The 17,300-nt window shown below is 42.9% G+C and overlaps 1 protein-coding gene across 5 annotated transcripts in view; it reads left to right on the top strand.

Moving 5' to 3' along the window:
- The first annotated feature begins 438 nt into the window (after nucleotides 1-438).
- The window catches only part of nfixb (nuclear factor I/Xb), a 207,693-nt gene continuing 190,831 nt past the window's right edge, over nucleotides 439-17,300 (top strand). For 2 of the 5 annotated variants that reach the window (XM_088069563.1, XM_088069565.1), the window contains exons 1-2: nucleotides 549-1,226; nucleotides 14,612-14,695. In XM_088069563.1, coding sequence (XP_087925689.1) covers nucleotides 1,224-1,226; nucleotides 14,612-14,695 — 87 coding nt within the window. In that variant the 5' untranslated portion in view covers nucleotides 549-1,223. Of the gene's footprint in view, nucleotides 1,227-14,611; nucleotides 14,696-17,300 lie in introns of all 5 variants that reach the window. The other 3 variants (XM_088069576.1, XM_088069567.1, XM_088069571.1) reach the window with 3 other exon arrangements.

Consider the following 17,300-nt stretch of genomic DNA (forward strand, 5'->3'; position numbering starts at 1 on the left):
ATATTTTAACTGACCACACGGCTCTTTGCATGCAGGCTGAATCTAAAGTTTACAGCTTCCTCTCTTCTTGTGTTTCACCCTCTCAGAAAAATATTTGGGTTTATCATCATAACCTTCCACCGCGGCGACTGCCTCCCCCGCCGCTTCCTCCCTCCCGCCCTCTCCGGCGGCCCCGAGCTGCCCTACACTTTTGCCGGTGAGAGCTACTAATCCCCTGCGTCCATGGTTTACTCTGAGCCCGTATTTAATTCCTCTAAACCCCCAGCTGCCGCCCTGGTTACTCACTGAACACGACAGACTGCGAGCCGCTCTGGTTATTAATAATTCACCAGCCCGCCGCTCCGCTTCTCCGGCCGCGGCCGCAGGACACCGCACGTCCCCGCCGGTGCGTGCGTGCTGCGTTTTCACCTCTTAATTTCGCTCACACGCGGGGGGACATTTCGCCTCCTGGTTGCTCACCAAAGTCCCGCTTTACTCCCATCAACTCCTGCGCCGCCGCCGCTGCTGCTGCTGCCACATGGCGACCGCCGATCTCTCCGCAACTTTCTCCGGACACTGAGGAACAGGTGGAGGGAGGAGGAGGAGGACCGAGTAGGACACATTTTTACCATCAGCGAAGCATGCACGAGGGGGTGAAAGCGCGCGGCGTCGTCCCCCTCTTGCAGGAGCAACAGCTGATTTTGGTGAGCGCGTAAGCAGCAGAGAGTGCGAGCTACTTACTGTCGGTGCGCAGCCAGACTCCTGCTCTGTCACTCCGGCTCACGCGGGGACTGTATCGGTGGCGCAGAGCGCGGCGGCTCGGTGGACATTACGGTACCGGGACACGCTGGAGAGAGAGAGAGAGAGAGTGAGAGAGAGAGAGAGAGAGAGGGAGAGGGAGAGAGGAGCGCGCGCTGCTGGCGGTTTTCATGGAAATATCACGAGCTGAACGCGAACACAAACACCTTGCATGAAGAAGTCGGGACGCAGAAGTCTTGGATTATACCGCTCCGTCCTCCCGTGCACTGAGAGGAGTTGACTACAATTAAAATAAAAAAAAATGTTTATCGGGCAGCAGGCCGTGTTTTAGGGCTCCTTTGCTTCCGGTATAAGGCCCAGCTGAACAAGAAACCGAGCACTTTTCTCTCCACACACTTTTTTTTTTTTTTTTTTTTTTTGGAAGCCGAACTTTTGAGAGTGGAAAATGGGTCTTTGAGAGTGTTGGCACACTTCCCTACACCACAATGGTACGTGCTATGTAAACCAATAATTTGCTCATTTATGCAGTCAGCCTTCAGATTCACTGTTCATAGATTTAATGATACACAGAGTAAAGTTTACTGAGTTATAATTCTGGTTCTGTTTACTTCTAATGGCTAACAGTCACCAGAGAGTGTGTGCCAAGTCCTCCCACCTACCTGTGTGTGTGTGTGTGTGTGTGTGTGTGTGTGTGTGTGTGTGTGTGTGTGTGTGTGTGTGTGTGTGTGTGTGTGTATTTGTTTGTTTTCTGTCATATTTAAAATCAGAAATGTTGCATGCGTATTTGAAATTGATGTTGTCGTTGTAGGAAAATAGATTATTTTAATAGTTGCACAACATGTTGCCAAAATTTTGTTTCCAACCTTCTGGCCAAATCAGAGTCCAGCCCGCTCAGTTCAGCGCCCGGTGCCCACCGCCTTCTGCCGTTTTATCCACATGGAGAACATGACTCTGATGCGGGCCCGTCTCTGGACTATTTATAGCCACATATATGATACGCGTTATCGCATGTCATAGATTGTCGCAGCTAATCAGGAGGCGTCATATAAAAGGTTAGACATGTGAAGAGCCCCCCTGAGCTCCAGTCCCACCAAAAGACAAACTTTAGCAGAGTTTGGAAACTTGGCCACAAACTTATGGAACTTATTCTTTGCGCCAACATTCAATTATGTGCCTATTGGATTTGTGCGTAATTACGCACAGCGGTTTAGTTCTTACATTACGCAGGTGATTTATTTGTGCAATTCAGAGAAATCCGGTGACATCACAAAGTAAAAGTTTGGGAGTCTGCTCACTGTTTTGTTCAATAACATTTGATTTGTGGTTTCCTTGTAATTTAATTTCACAAGAAAAAACTATTATTGTTTCCCGTTTTATCCACATTTGCCCACAACAGCATATTTGTTTAAATTGGCAAATGCATTCTCTGTGAGGTTGTGAAAACACACATTTGAAAATCAGTCATAAGAAGTCTGTTTCATACAGAATTATGATATAGAGCTCACACATCCCTGACCCTCAGATAGATCCTGTTTTTGGCACGAAATGAGTCAAGTCAGGCACTAGTTAGGGGAACCTCCCACATACAACCTTGAAGCTGCTCAGATTCCAGGAAGGGATCTTATTTGCACATGAATATGGAAGATTATTAGTATGAATAATTATTTGTTTACGAGCATCCTCGCTGACATGGCAGCTGCCCAAGAAGCTCATCAGTAAAAATGATACAGAATTCAGGACAGGCCTCGCATGGGATTATCTCCACTTGTTATTCTCCTACTTATAGCTGCAACTCACCTCTTTTTATACATCGTGAATTAGTGCCAGATATCTCAGTTGCGTGTTAGTTTAGTCAGAAAGCTCTGGAGACATCTGTCAATCAGTGTCAGTTAGCCCCCCACCCCCCGCCGTCTCTGACACACTAACAAACACTTTGACTTCTGCGGAAACGATCTGTGGCACAACAGGTTACTGATTCGCTGAAGGCAACAGTTCCAAACAAACAACCAGGCAGGTCAGGGCTGTAAAAACGTTGGGCTTTTTTAGCCAGACATCTCTGCCTTTCTTTTGACGTTTTAGCCTCCAAACATGGGTGTTTTTTAAGCGACCCGTGGCTGTTTTTCCAACAGCTTTATACCCCCAAATGTAGACACTTTTTAAATCCGCTGTGGCTTTTTTTCTCAGCGAGTTTGTACCTGAATGTGGGTTTTTATTTAGCGACCTGTGTTGGTTCTTCCAGCAGTTTTTAGCCCCGAAGTGTGGCTGCCTTTAAGCAGCCCATGGCTGTTTTTCAAGCTGCGTTTTAGTCCCCAAAAGTGTTTTATTTTAGGGGACTCTGTGACTGTTTTTCAGCAGTTTCTCAGGCCCAAAAAGTGGGTGCTTTTTAGTGACACTTGGCTTTCTTTCCCAGTAGAGATAGTGTCATGACAAATGGTTGTTTTTCCAGCGGCTTTTTAACCCTCAAAAGTGTGTGTTTTTTTTAGCGACCTGTGGCTGTTTCCAGCAGACTTTTAGCCCCTAAATGTGGGTGTTTTCTGAAGACCAATGGCTGTTTTTCAGCAGTTTTAGCAGCCCCAAAACAGGGATCTTTTTTTAGTGAACCTTATCTTTTTTCCAGCAGATAGTGAAATAAAAAGTGGATTTTCAAGGGTTTTTTTTAAAGCCCCCAAACATGGATGTTTTTTAGCACTGTGTGGCTGTTTTACAGCGGTTTCTTAGCCCCAAAACATGGTGCTTCTTAGGGACCCATGCTGATTTCCAGTGGCTTTTTGTAACTCCCAAACGTGAAAGCTGTTTTTCCAGCAGCGTTGTAGTCCCCCAAAGTGGGTGTTTTTTGGGGAGCCTGTGGCTATTTTTCAGTGGTTTCTTAGCCCTAATCAGTGGGTGCTATTTTGTGACCTTTGGCTTTTTTTCCCAGATAAGATAGTGTCGTGAATAATGGTTGTTATTTTAACAGCTTTTAGCCCCCAAAGGTTTCTGCTTTTTAGGCACCTGTCGCTGTTTTTCCAACAGTTTTAAGCCCCAAAAGTGGACATTTTTGGCATCATATGGCTGTGCTACCTGCACATCAGGTTATTGGTTAAGCGCAAATATAATGGAAAGTGAAAAGTAAATGTGACACACGTTTGGTCCCAAATTCTAGTTTACACACCATAATAAAAAAATATTAGCCGTGTTTAAAGTCTCTCATGGTCAGCATATGTGTGATGTACAGTAAAGGAGCACAAGAATCAAATACAGTAATCACAGAGTGCTATGTAAATAGTTGGGGTAATTGTATCCCGCACGTGTGTGTGTGTGTGTGTGTGTGTGTGTGTGTGTGTGTGTGTTTTTGTGTAGCCCACCACATGACGATCAGACAAGTGGTTTTCCAGTCTTGTGTGATCTCCCTCTTGGCTGTCGCTGCCAGTGATGTCATCCCTCACTGTATACAGAATATTATGCTATTATGTTTGTCCTGGCCTTGACATTTCCCTGGAAAAATAAATAAGGCTGCGAGCGGGCCCATGAGAGCTTATGTGGTGTGTAAGCTTGTGCCGTAGTTTAAAGATGGAAACTCTGATATACGCTCAAACAGCGTAAATATTAGGATAGTGAGCTCAGATGGGTCTGTCAGGTTGATTGGTTTCTAAGCTGTTGTAGCTATTGTCGTGAGATTCAGCAGAGTGGCTGTGGAGGACACATGGTGATCATGTGACGCGTTCTTTGATGTGAAATTCGTGTTGCAGTAAATGAATCAAAAGAAAAGTGTCACTTTTGACAGTGAGAGTTGACAGCTTGAATCGTTTGCGTATGTCTTTTCAAAAATATAATATGTAACTTTTCTGTTTAAAAACATCTAAAGACAATATATTTTGTTGAGTTGTGTTCTTGTATGATCCCAAATCCAACAATTTTAAACCCCACAGAAATCTCTCATTTTAATCAAGGCCTCGATTCGTGTCATTTGCTCGCTGACGCCTGTCAGTGGCGTCATATCCCCTCTGCACATGCGTCAGGGTTGTGGTTGTCTGCCAGAAGCTGCCAGAAATAGACTTTTTATCCAGGTTTAAAGGTTCAGTGTGTATGTTTATGTGTGTAAGGTTAAGTGATTCGTCCTCTAATGGAGCATTTAATCTTGAAAAGTTGATTGAATCTTGAAGATGATTGATTGAAAATAATGTTCAGATTGTTTGTTCCTGCAAACCACATGATGTGTTACATGTGCAAATTATAATTATGCTTAGTGAGAGGTCAGGTTTAGGCACAAAAACAACTTGGTTATGATTAGGAAAAGATCATGTTTTGGCTTCAAATATCCAATTTTTTGGCACAATTCCTCTCCTTGTCCTTCAGGTGATCTCATTCTCTTCTTGGACACCAAAATGTCTCGATCTGGTCCTGATTCTGTCATTTATTAGTGTGCTCGCTGCTCACAGTAACCGCTGAACACCGGTGTAAGCGGCCGCCGTTTCCCCCTCCCTCCTTCTGCTCCTTGTGTGTGTGACAGGGACATGATGAGAGGACATGATGAGAGGACATGATGAGAGGACACGCTGGACGTGGTTTGAGTTCAGGTGTGGTGAGTTTGGGTTCTGCTGAAAGAATAAACTGATGTCTGATGTTTGGTGTAAATGTGCAGAGATCACAGCAGAGCCGTCACTTAGGGACGGTTCTGTAGCTGCTGCTTCCTGACAGTTTGGGGAACGTTCCTCTCTATAGATCCACGAGAACTCAAACGTTATTTTCAGCATTATTTTTGGACAATTCAAGTTGACATAAGAAGATTCGAGGGAAAAAACAAAATATAAAAAAAGAAACTGATTTTGCTCTTGAAAATGACTTTATTTTCACTAAAATGCTATTTTTAACGAAAATGCACAAATTAAATTAATCTGTACTTACCACATCTCAGCCTTTCACACCCCCAGGTAATGAAAAAAACTAACAAAAAGAAGTTATCGGTTATCGGTCTCTTATTGGCCACGAGAAGCTGGAAATTATCAGTTTATCAGTATCGGCTGAAATAATCATTATGGTGCATCACTGGTCATGATATCTTCATATCTCACTGAGTAGTCAAAGGGAACCTTTAAGCTTGACAGAAATAGTCATTTGATGTATATCGTGATATATATCGACATCGACTGATCGAAAAGCAGCTGGAAAAACAGCCACTGGTTGTGATAAAACACCCATGTTTGGGGGCTAAAGCACCACTGGAAAAACAGCCAAGAGTCCTGAATAAAAGCCACCCACATGTGAGTGCTAGAAAGCTGCTGGAAAAACAGCCAGAGGTTGCAAAAAAACCAAAAAAAAAACAGGTTTGGGCACTTTTATTCCACTAGAAAAGCAACAGGGACTTGCTTTTAACTGGCAGTGATTTGCTAAACACCCAAGCTTAGGTGCTAAAAACCTGCTGGAAAAACGACCACAGGGTGCAAAAAAACACCTGTGTTTTGGGGCTTGAAATCAAATAAACCAGGACTGTTGTCTTGTTGTGGTCTGCAGCTTGGCAGGCGTCACGCCGTCCACTGTCCTCTCCTCCTGGCTCATAAACTCGTCTGCGTCACTTTAGAAATGTTTACTTGATATATATGAAACCTACAAATGGAATATATATTCGTGGTTTGCAGGAACGTACAAAGTCAACATTTTCTTCTGGTGGACAGGAGTGAGTAATCGCACCTGTTCCCAGTGCAGGTTTAGTTTTCCTAAAACAAGTGACTTTAGGTTGAGAGCGGACACACGAGGTATGAGGAGAATTTGACTTCAGATCAGATTAGTTTGCTTTGGAGGAAACACACTTCCTTTAACTGGTTTTTGAGGAAACTCCAGTGCTAGACTTTGACATGGATTTTTTTTTTTTTTTTTTTGCGGCGTCTGGTCGAGCTCAGGCTGATCACATTACACTCCTAACTCTTCCATCTCATTTCTAACCCTGCCTCAATTACTTTATCAAGACTTAACCCTCACATTAATTGGTTTCACAAGACACCCCAGACTGCACAGCAGCTGTGGAACCGAGTAATTTGAATCTACTTAATTTGGGAAGGTGTTGGTATCTTTTGCCTTCCGAGTTTAATTTGGAAAAAAAAAATCACAACAACAATACATGTATTTTCTCTCTTCGCTCTCGTCTTTAGGGCCTTAATGAGGAATTAGAGCCAATAGCATTATTCATTAAACAGGGCTTGCCAGCTATTTATCACTGTAACAATATTAGCATATTTGTTTAAATTTTCAACACTTTTTTCTCCAGCGTTCATAACCAGGTTTAGCATTTTTAATAATCTGGCATCGAATGCAACGTACCAAATTGAATGCTGAAAAAGAACCAGTGGCAAGCCCCAGAAACATACTAAAAATCCTTTATAAACACACACACACGCACACACACGCTCCTCTAATTACCGCCTCCCCTGCTCCCTGTCTCGTTCCTCACCTCCTGAGATGCAGGTGTAAAATATCACATTTTTCCAGCATTTCTCCCTGAGGTGGCGCTGGCTTGGACTCACACAACGTAAATTTCCCCCTTTCATATTCCCCCACACATTTTTTCTACAAACAAGTTCCCCCTCCCATCCCTCCCTCTCTTTGATGTGCCTGCCACATCTGCACAGGTTTGTTAGCTCGTTACCAGGTGAAGAATGAGGATACAATTAAGGCTGAATGAAGCGAGACCGGCTGGGACGTCAGTTATGTTCTTCTGCAGCAGAAAAAGAGAAAAGAAAAAGTCTCAGATGCTCCAGAACTCACAGAGTCGATCCTGCGAATGATTAGGACGCTGTGGCAGCTGCGAGGATACCTGCCTCTCGTGGATTGTAGTGGATCCAGAAACATGGCGGTTTCTGTGTCTGTGTAACATCACGAGAACGAGAGAAGTTGGGCCACATGTATATGTGCTCTAATACATCCAACGCCATGACAGACGGCCAATTTGAGCCTCTGACTTATTGTATTTACATCAGGAGGACGCAGAGTGCAGCTGAGGTTCTGCACAGATCTGGAGTCATGTTTAACCCTTAAAACCATTTGACACATTTTACGCGCTTTCCATCCTTCCTGTTGTGCTAATTGTGTGTGTGTTGATGCATGTGTCCTAAATGTAGTCCAGATTGTGTATTTGAGTGTAATCAGTGAATTTGCAGCTCAGCTCCTACAATAAGTCTAAAATACACTGTGGAAACTAAATAGTTACATTCAGACTGTTCAGGTCCAAAAATGCTCCATTGAAACCCATTCAAACTGACATTTTTGATCCCACAGCCATCAGAGCAGAAAAACAGGACTTGTATTATTTCTGGGTGTCATTCTGGGCTTTTGACTCTGAATTTGTCATTTTGACTATTTTCCACCTGATGAGGTCATTTTGACCATATTTGGCATATGGAGGAAATACATGCTATTTCCACTAGGTGACCTGTCACAGTCAATGTAGCTGCTGATCACTGACAGATCCCAGGGAGTGACAATCATATATTTTTTTTTGTTTGTTAGTTTTTTTCATCTAAAAACATAGTGGCAACATGACTAAAACTTGGCATTTAAAGGGTTGAAATTCTGAAAATTAATGAATATTTGATATTTGTGATTAGGACTGATGGTTAGGCTCTGTTGTGAAGTTAGTTAAAGTAGAAAATAATATTAATGCATAATAAGTTTTAAAGCTTGATTTTGAAAAGTGCATTTGGGCGATCCGAGTGTGCTATATTAAGGTGGGCCTTAAGGGGTTAAACAGGATGCTCAGTCACCCTTCTGTGCAAGAATACATAACCGATGCATCCTCTCAACGGTTCGTACGATAACCTAAAGTCTAACTCAGACCAAAGATTCACAACAAGACGAGCTAAAACTTGCAACTACTTTTTTTTTTAAAAAGGTTTCACAAACATAAAACTAATCTGTGAATCCCAAAAATCAATGGACACCAAGAAAATAAGAATATGTCCTAGATAAGAGCAAAAATAAGAAAATTATTTTGTATATCATTTCATACATAAGACCTTTTGTTTGACCCATTGTTTAAAAAAAGGATTATAGCCACTTTAAAGGCATTTCCCCCTAAGATTTGTGTTGTGACAAATCTGGATCTCTGGATCACAGAGCGTCATACTGAGTTCTGAGGTCACTAGTGAGGCTAATTTATTTACACAGACATGAAATTAATATCTTCACTCAGGCGAATTTCCCAAATCACTGAACAATCTCTTTAAAACACCACACACATAATGTAGAGCCTTGAACTGTGACACTGACGGAGAAAACAACTGTTCTCCTCTGTTCTCTGGCCCAGCCTCCGAAATCTCCTCATCCCTCTTTTCCACTTTGTTTGCAGTCATAAAGACATCGTCTGCGCTCCCCATTGATAAAATCTGACAACCAGTTCAGTGTCGAGTTACGCTCCGTCTCGGTCACCAGAAAAGTCCCAGACATCAAATGATTTCTCGAGCTTTTTAAGTGTTAATTACTCGAAGCTCCGCGCCGATTCTAGCTCTGGGCCGGCCATATGGATGGGGCATATGCTGCGTATATATATAGAAAAACACATATATATAATTGATACCATGCTCCATAAAAACTGACGGGGTGGGGGGGCAGTGCTGCAGGGAGCGACATCAAACACTCAGCCTCAAACAACCGATAGAGAGATATGGACACCGATATGATCCAGTCATCACAGAGTTATGATCTTGTTAAACCCAATAACCAGAATCAATATTGGCATTGTCCATTTCTGCAACCTTTAAATTTCAGTACTGCTGCTGTCATCAGTGGTTATGACACAAAAAATACTCGGTTATGGTGAGGAAAAGATCATGCTTTGGCTTAAAATACTTGGGTTTTTTTTGTGGCTAGAAAACTGCTGGAAACAAGAAAAACACTTTTTATAGTGTTGTAGTGTATACTATCCAGCAACGTCTTGGTAAAAAAAACAGTGGCCCTTTTGTGGCGCTGGTTCAGCAGGAAACTCAGCAATGCCTCGATAGAAAACAGTCGCTTTTCACAGCACTGTGCCTGCAGGAAATGCAGTGATGTCTGCAGGACATGCAAGAAAACTGAGCAATGTGTCTGCATAAAACAACAGCTTATCGTGGCACTTTCCTGGCAGTTTTTGCAGTGATGTCTCGATAAACAACAACCTGCAGGAAATTAAGCGACGCCTCGGTTAAAAAACAACTGCTCTCCATGGCACTATCCTGGCTGGAAATGCAGTGATGTCAGTAAAAACAGCCGCTGTGCTGCGATATCTCAGTTTTGTTTGTTTTTTAAAGAAAGAAAAAAATGGTTTTCGTGGCACTCTTCCCCCAGGATGTGGAGTTATGTCTCAGTAAAAAAATAAAAATAGGGGCGGCTTCTAGCTCACCTGCTAGGCTGTGCGCCCCATGTGCCGAGGCCTTTGCAGCAGCCCGGGTTCGATTCCAGCTTGTGGCCCTTTGCTGCATGTCATTCATGACAGGAACTGCTATTACTTCCAGTGGAAACACAGGTCGCTAAAAAACACCTGTTTTTGGATACTAAAAAATGCTGAAAACAAGCAATGACTCGCTAATAACAACCAGATTTGTTGTTTGTGGGTCTCTGCAGCCAATCAGGCGTCAAAGCATCACGTCCACCTCCAGATGACAAAGTCAGCTCAGATACTTCGTCACTTTGGAAATGTTGATATGAAACATACAAACGCGACGTGTCTGTGGTTTGCAGGGAGCTTCCTTCTGGTGACTGTGCTGGGAAGAGCGCAGGGTTCAGCGACCTCTGCATGGTTAACCTTTTAACACCCTGATCGACGAAACAAACTTTTTTAAATCACTTTCTTAAGGTCATTTTACTGTTCTTTTTTGTTTTTTTTACTTTTCTTTTTTGTTGCTTTTTTTTGTAATTTCCTGCTCATTTTTTTGGTTATTTCTATATTTTATGACTCTTATAATTATATCCATGTTATGCAGAATGGTACAATGCCAACATTTTCTTGTGGCGAGTGGGCTGACGGTATTATCCTTTGATTTATTACTGTTCAGCCACCTCAGCCTGAACTCCATTGTCTGTGCAGCACAAATCATTTTTCAGCTTTAAGTGACTAAAAATCTGTCAGAAGGAGGCCACTAGAAGCAGCAGCGTGCCTTGTTTGGTGCTACTCTGTGATTATCAGCAGAGTAAAATACATCCTTCAGCTGGACCGGGCAGTTTAAGAGCTTACCAGAAAGCCCAGGGAGCTTGACAAGGGCACCATTTAGCGGGACAAATGGTTTCAAATGGTTTTCCTCCTGTGTTTCCCCACATATTAATGATGACAGGCCAGAGGTTGGATGCTGAGGCTGAACGTCTCGAGGAGTGTTTTCTCAGTCACTTGCATGACTTGAATTCTAACTTCTCTTTTTTTTTAAGTGATTGAATGCTTCACGTGGCGCGAGAGAGGCTATGCTAAACAAAACCAAAGTTAATCTCATGTTAATCAATCTGCCTGCTGGAGCTTTTCGCCACAGAGATGGAGTGAGATCACACACACACACACACACACACACACACAGATGCCCTTCCTGTGTTACAGTAAAAGGGAAAGGGAAAAGACTCGAGCTGTAACCTCTCATTCTGAAGGATATGAATAGCCTGTGTCTCCAGCCGCAGCTCGGTCAGCCCGAGTCTGGGACTTATTATAGCGCCGTGTGTTTATGCATGTGTCTGCGCATGTATTTCTCCGAGTGCAATCCCGTGTCAGCGTGTGCGTATCTGAGTGCATATGTAAAAGCTTAATGTCTGTTTGAATTCCTGAAAAGATTGTTTACCTCTGGTGCCAGTTTAAATAGTATAACTTTACATTCTGTAGCTGGCTACGAGCGATGTTTGTTCCTGTTTTGGGTCCGTGTTTGTTTCTGCTTAAGGTATGTTTGGAGACGAGAAAGTTCTGGAAAATAGGATTATTTCTCCTCCTCTATCCAGTGACTAAACTTGAAGCTCCCGGTCTTAAACTTTCCCGCACGGAGCTATTTTCATTAACCTCGCAATTTTTAGCCCTCGTCTAACAGGTTTAGTTGATATCCAAAACAGACATTCAAATTTAGCCCTGGCGAAAACCAATTTGTACCAGTTTGGACTAAAAAGTAACAGCCACGGGCCAGCTAACCAGGCAGAACTCCCATCCCTGATCCAGATCCTCGGTCTGTGGTTCCCTCCCATCCATGTTGTCTGGCCCGGACGCCTCAATTGACAGCAGAACTGCAATGGATGCTCATTCAGAGCCCAAGTCTGTGCTGCCGCGTCCCGCAGCATACAAATGAACTGCACTGAATGGAAACAAACACTTAGTAGAGTGATACTCAAATTTCGGCTCGCAGTCCTAATCTGGCCCCTGATAGGGTGCCAGGTGGCCCCCCAACTATTTTCAAATTCTCAATAAAAAAAAAGTGATTCACACTGGGAATTGTTTTTGTGCTTTGAGTATCCATAAATTGCATAAAACAGAATCAAAATAGAGCTTGTTAATAAAAAAGAGTCAGAGGAGGATCCCCCACACCCCCGACAGAGGTTCTAGCTAAGACACTAACGTCCTAAAATCCTAGAAACACCCTAAAATCCCTGAAATGTACTAAAATCTTAGACACATCCTAAAGTCCTGGAAATGTCTTAAACTCCTAAAACATGTGTGTGGCTGCTGTGACTGGTCCCCCTGCAGACTGTCGTTTTGCAAAAGTGGCCCCAAAGCAAAGCAAGTCGAGTGTCTCTGACTTTGAATAAATACTTTTGAATTAATACTTTATACTTTAATACTATCTGTGAATGCGGCGCAGTGTGTGTGTGTGTGTGTGTGTGTGTGTGTGTGTGTGTGTGTGTGTGTGTGTGTGTGTGTGTGTGTGAGAGAGCAGGCGTATGGCCTCTGCATGTGCGAGTCTAGACCCAATCTGTGTAGTATGTGACCGTATGTGTATGTGTGTGTGTGTGTGTGTGTGTGTGTGTGTGTGTGTGTGAATGATTTGTGCTGAATCAGTGCGCGCTGACAGAAAAGTGACCATGCAGGTGAAACAGCAGGGACAGGAAATGCCTTTGTGTTGGAGTATTGTGTGCGAGCAGCTAAACACTTTGCTCCCCATTCAAGTGGTGACGGGCAGGACGGGCCTGCACGGCATATGTGACACACCGGGAACTCTGTGTGTGTCTGTGTGTGTGTGTGTCTGTGTGTGTGTGTGTGTGTGTGTGTGTGTGTGTGTGTGTGTGTGTGTGTGTGTGTGTGTGTGTGTGTGTGTGTGTGTGTGTGTGTGTGTGTGTGTGTGTGTGTGTGAGGGCCAGGCAATGCTGCCAAAATTGTTGATTTATTTATCAAAATTTATTTATTTATTTATTTATTTATTATTATTTTTTTAATTTAATGGCTGAATTTTGCTCCTGAGTGAGTAGAGGATTCAAAATCCTATCAAATCTATTTTGCAGAATTTTAGAAAATTTGGTTCAAATTGGCACCATATTTGGATGGAAAACTAATTAATGTAAACAATATATAAAGACAAAAAATCTCAAAGAGATTGATCAAAGATTTTAAGCATTTAATTTCTGCCTTCGCTCAGTCAAAACAATAAGAAAATACAGATTTTGATGACGTCGTGAAGCAGCGATGAAAGCCTGACCCAATTTAGAAATCACGTTCATGGACATGGAAATATAATTCATTTTCACAGCATGTTAAGTCACATAGAGAAAGTTAGTGATGAGTCCTAAAACCACAAAATCCGTTAGCGTTTAGCACCTCTGGTTCTCTCTTCTCGAGGTCAGTGTGTTTTTTCGATGTGTTTTTGGTTAGAAGCCTAAATAATGACAGAAAATATATCAGTAAATACCCAACTGTGAATTCTCTGAAAGTACTGTATCTTAAGGAGTATCATAAGCGTTTGTTTGCCATAGAGCATATGTTTTACTATCATCCAAAATCCAATGGAAAAATCCCAAAGGCTTTTTGATGAGCGAACCAGGGCGATGTGAGCTTCCGTAATTTCATTTTGAAACATGCTGCCTTCACGTGCGCCTCGGATATATCGTTTTTACTGTGTTTATGTTTGTTGACGTCCCGGAACATCACCAGCAGACGCAGAAGGATACCGAGAGCGTAATATGTAGACACGGAAGTCCACCCGTTACGTTCTGAGTTCATCTGTTGGGCAGCTCGTGAGTTCCGTTATCTGTGGTCAAAACAAAGTGTAAAAAAACAAATTCATCGTCGCACGCCGAAGAACTTCACTGTGACTTTATTCAGAGTGAGCGACGCGTTTCGACGGCGGCTTCTTCAGGTTCGCTCGGTGAAATTACAGAGTATCCACAGGTGTGATAAATAAACATGAGTCACATGACTAATTATAATTTTCCTTCTTTTTTTAATTGTTTTTTTAATAGTGTATCAGTAACATTCAAGTGAGACATGACAATATGTATAAAACATATAAAAAAAACAATATCAAAATTTCATAACTTATGATCAACATTATAATATTTACAAAATAACATTTATCAAAAACATCAAGAAGCCTAGAATACATTTTTTGTGAGGTTATTACCGAACACATGGTGGTGACTTATTGTCTTCTTCTTCTGGTTAATGGCAGGTGGCTTTTGAGGCGCATCAGCGCCCCCCTCTCCTGGTGTATGCATACTTCAATTACATCAAACATTTGTTAAATTTATATTGAGGAACATTTTATCAAGATAACGTGTTGTTGTGTGTGTCGAAGTAAAGATGAAAGTTTCTCCTGTAATCTTCTGGTGGTGGGACTTGATGACGATTAATAAATAGGTCGGTGATGAGGATGAGCCGTGTTTTTTGGCTTTGCAGCAGCTTTTCTGTGTTTTTAAATCCCCTAAACAAAAAGACAGAGTCAACTAATGAATAAATGACTGTTGTGTTACATTTCAGGCAACCGAAACCTTTCTGTTGAACGAAGAACCCTCCAGAGGTCCTGGGATGCCTGAATGCTTTGTAGTATCAGATTCATACAGGGTATGCATCTATTATTATTATTATTATTGTTATTATTATTATTATTCTTTCATGTGTTGTGTTAAATGTGTTATTGAGTCATTACTCATTACTCTGACTGACAGTCTGTTTTCATGCTCTTGGTAATTGCGCCACAATCATAATGTCATTCACAGCTCCCTCTACTCAGCTGCAAACCATTACAATCATTATTTCCACACGCACATTTAAGAAAAAAAAAAGAGGAGGGAGGCCTTTGCAACTTCACCGAAGCGCCCTCGCCTCATGGGAGAGAAAATTATGACGATAATGTGCAGCGTGCCTGAAAGCAGAGAGGAGGGAGAGTTAGAGAACAGCTTTTCTAAAAAAAAAATAAAAAATAAAAAAAGTAAAATCCTCCCGGTGAGCACGGTGGATTTACAGCGATGGACGTGGTGATATAGAATGGTAATAAAAACAAAAGGAGGGAGAGAGCAGAGAGGAGGAGGAGGAGGAGGAGGAGGAGGAGGGTGTGTGGAGGACTGAAAATGTGATTGTTAATGAGGTGGGAGCCGGTTTTCTAGGCTGCAGTCTTTGTTTCCCAGAGTTAAGAGTTACGCCAAGTCTCACACAGAATCTGGGTTGCTACAGTGTATCGTGTGTCTCGGGGTGCAGAAATGAACCATTATGGCTGTAATCGAGTAGCGCGGCTGGTGGAGGAGAGAGTTTTGGACAGGGGGAGGAGCGTTGGTGGAGCTGGATTGGATTCCAGGGGCAGCGGGTTCAAGAGCATCCACAGGAGGGTGTCCACCTCCAGGTCCTCACCAGGAGGTCTGCTGCTGCTGCGGGGGGCTCCGCTCTGTATGACCAGCGTCACGGCTCACTTCTCTCTCACGTGTCGAGGTTTTCTAAGGATGACAGTGTAATCGCTTTCAAAAAAACTGAACTGTGTGAATTTAACACCCTGTCTGGAAGTGGTTCGATCCTAAAAAAAATGAGCCCTTGTTCAGTCCTTTAAAGCTCCAGTGTGCACGATTTAGGGGAATATATCAGCAGAAATGGAATAAAATCTAATAAGTATGTTTTCTCGAAGATAAATTCACCTAAAAATAAGAATCACTGTGTGAAAGACCGAAATGACTGGTTGCTCTGTAGGCTGTGATCACATGTGGATCAAAAACTTTAATCAGGATAAACAGGAAGGAAATCCAAAACTGTGAAAAATGAGGAGGAATTTTGCATTAAATAGCCTTTATTATAGCAGCTAAATCATAAAAAAGCCAACATTAACATGTTAACATGTTGGCTTTCTTAATGATTCAGCCACTATAATAAAGGCTTTTTAATGTCGATTAGCCATTTATATGTACATAAGGAGCGATCCTCGTCTATGGAAATCGCCATGTTTCTACTGTAGCCCAAAACAGACAAACCAAACACTGGTGACAGACAGGAACATTCATGTTTTTGCATCGGCCACCGTAGTCCGCAGACTCTCCATGATGAGCGGCATCGGAAGAGCACCAAATTTTTTAACATGAAACTGCGTTCTTCATGTTTTTCCGGTTTAGATGAACTGTTCCGTTTGTTTATGGGCTGACAGTAAAAACCTCCTGCAGCCACTAGAGTCTCTTACTACAACAGTAGGATACATCACAGCGTCAGTTTGCAGCAATGATACGCCGCTGGTCGGCCGGGCGGCGCCTGTTGCGGCGGTATGATATGCCAACACGTTGTCATCCCAGGTCGTCACATGTTGCCGCCGTGGATTGGACTTCAGCATCAACATATTACACTCTAGGTTTCCTCCTGCGTCTGCCGCTGACGTTCTGGGAAGCTGTTACTGTGGTGTCAACACAAGCACATGGAGGGATGATGCTGCTGCACGAGGTTATGTCGAGGCAACAAACGCCGGGACTCCAGCACTCATAGTTAGGATGAGGAAAAAGAGGCACGTGGTAAGGTGAAGGAAGAAAACATCACATTCAGACGGGAGGCGAACACCAGAGTCCTGCTTGAGAGTCCAGCGTTTGTTGGATCCATCCACGACTCCTGCCCGCCCTTTAGGCAGAATTTCAAGCTGTTGTCGTCTTGTTGCTTTCCACGAGGATGCGACAGGCGCTGTCAGGCCGTCTGCTGACATAAAATAACACCATGAACTGTTCTGTCTGGCCTGCATTCTCACCTGACGCTGTCCAGTGGCGTTTCATGCACTCGTGCACTCGTGAAAGGCACAGTTAAAGTGGCTTTATTTTACATGTTTTTAATGAGATCGGGCTGTGACAGACACCAATGACAAAAGTAGCTGTTCAGCGTCAGTTGGAAGCGCTGCAGAAAAACGTAAAGACGTAATATATGGAGCAGGAAGGGAGGTGGATGGTTCCCAACAAACCCCGGACTTTCAGCCAGGAACCTGCTGGTCATTTCCTGTCTGAATGTCGAGCTGAACCGCTGTAAATTTATTTTGAAAGGAACTGTATGCATCTAACGAGCAGGAACTGTGCATTTCCTGTAAAAACTGAGGTGTATTTTGAAAAGACAAAATGCATTCAACAGCCGTCCATAAACACCAACAATAAACGTGGGAGGATACCTAGAGCGTTACATTTAGACGTGACAAAGTGGCGATATTTGACACGTCAGGATG

Source organism: Plectropomus leopardus, chromosome 18 (assembly GCF_026936395.1).
Source record: "Plectropomus leopardus strain MGB_pleo_1.0 chromosome 18, ASM2693639v1, whole genome shotgun sequence".
In the NCBI taxonomy this organism is placed as follows: domain Eukaryota; kingdom Metazoa; phylum Chordata; class Actinopteri; order Perciformes; family Serranidae; genus Plectropomus; species Plectropomus leopardus.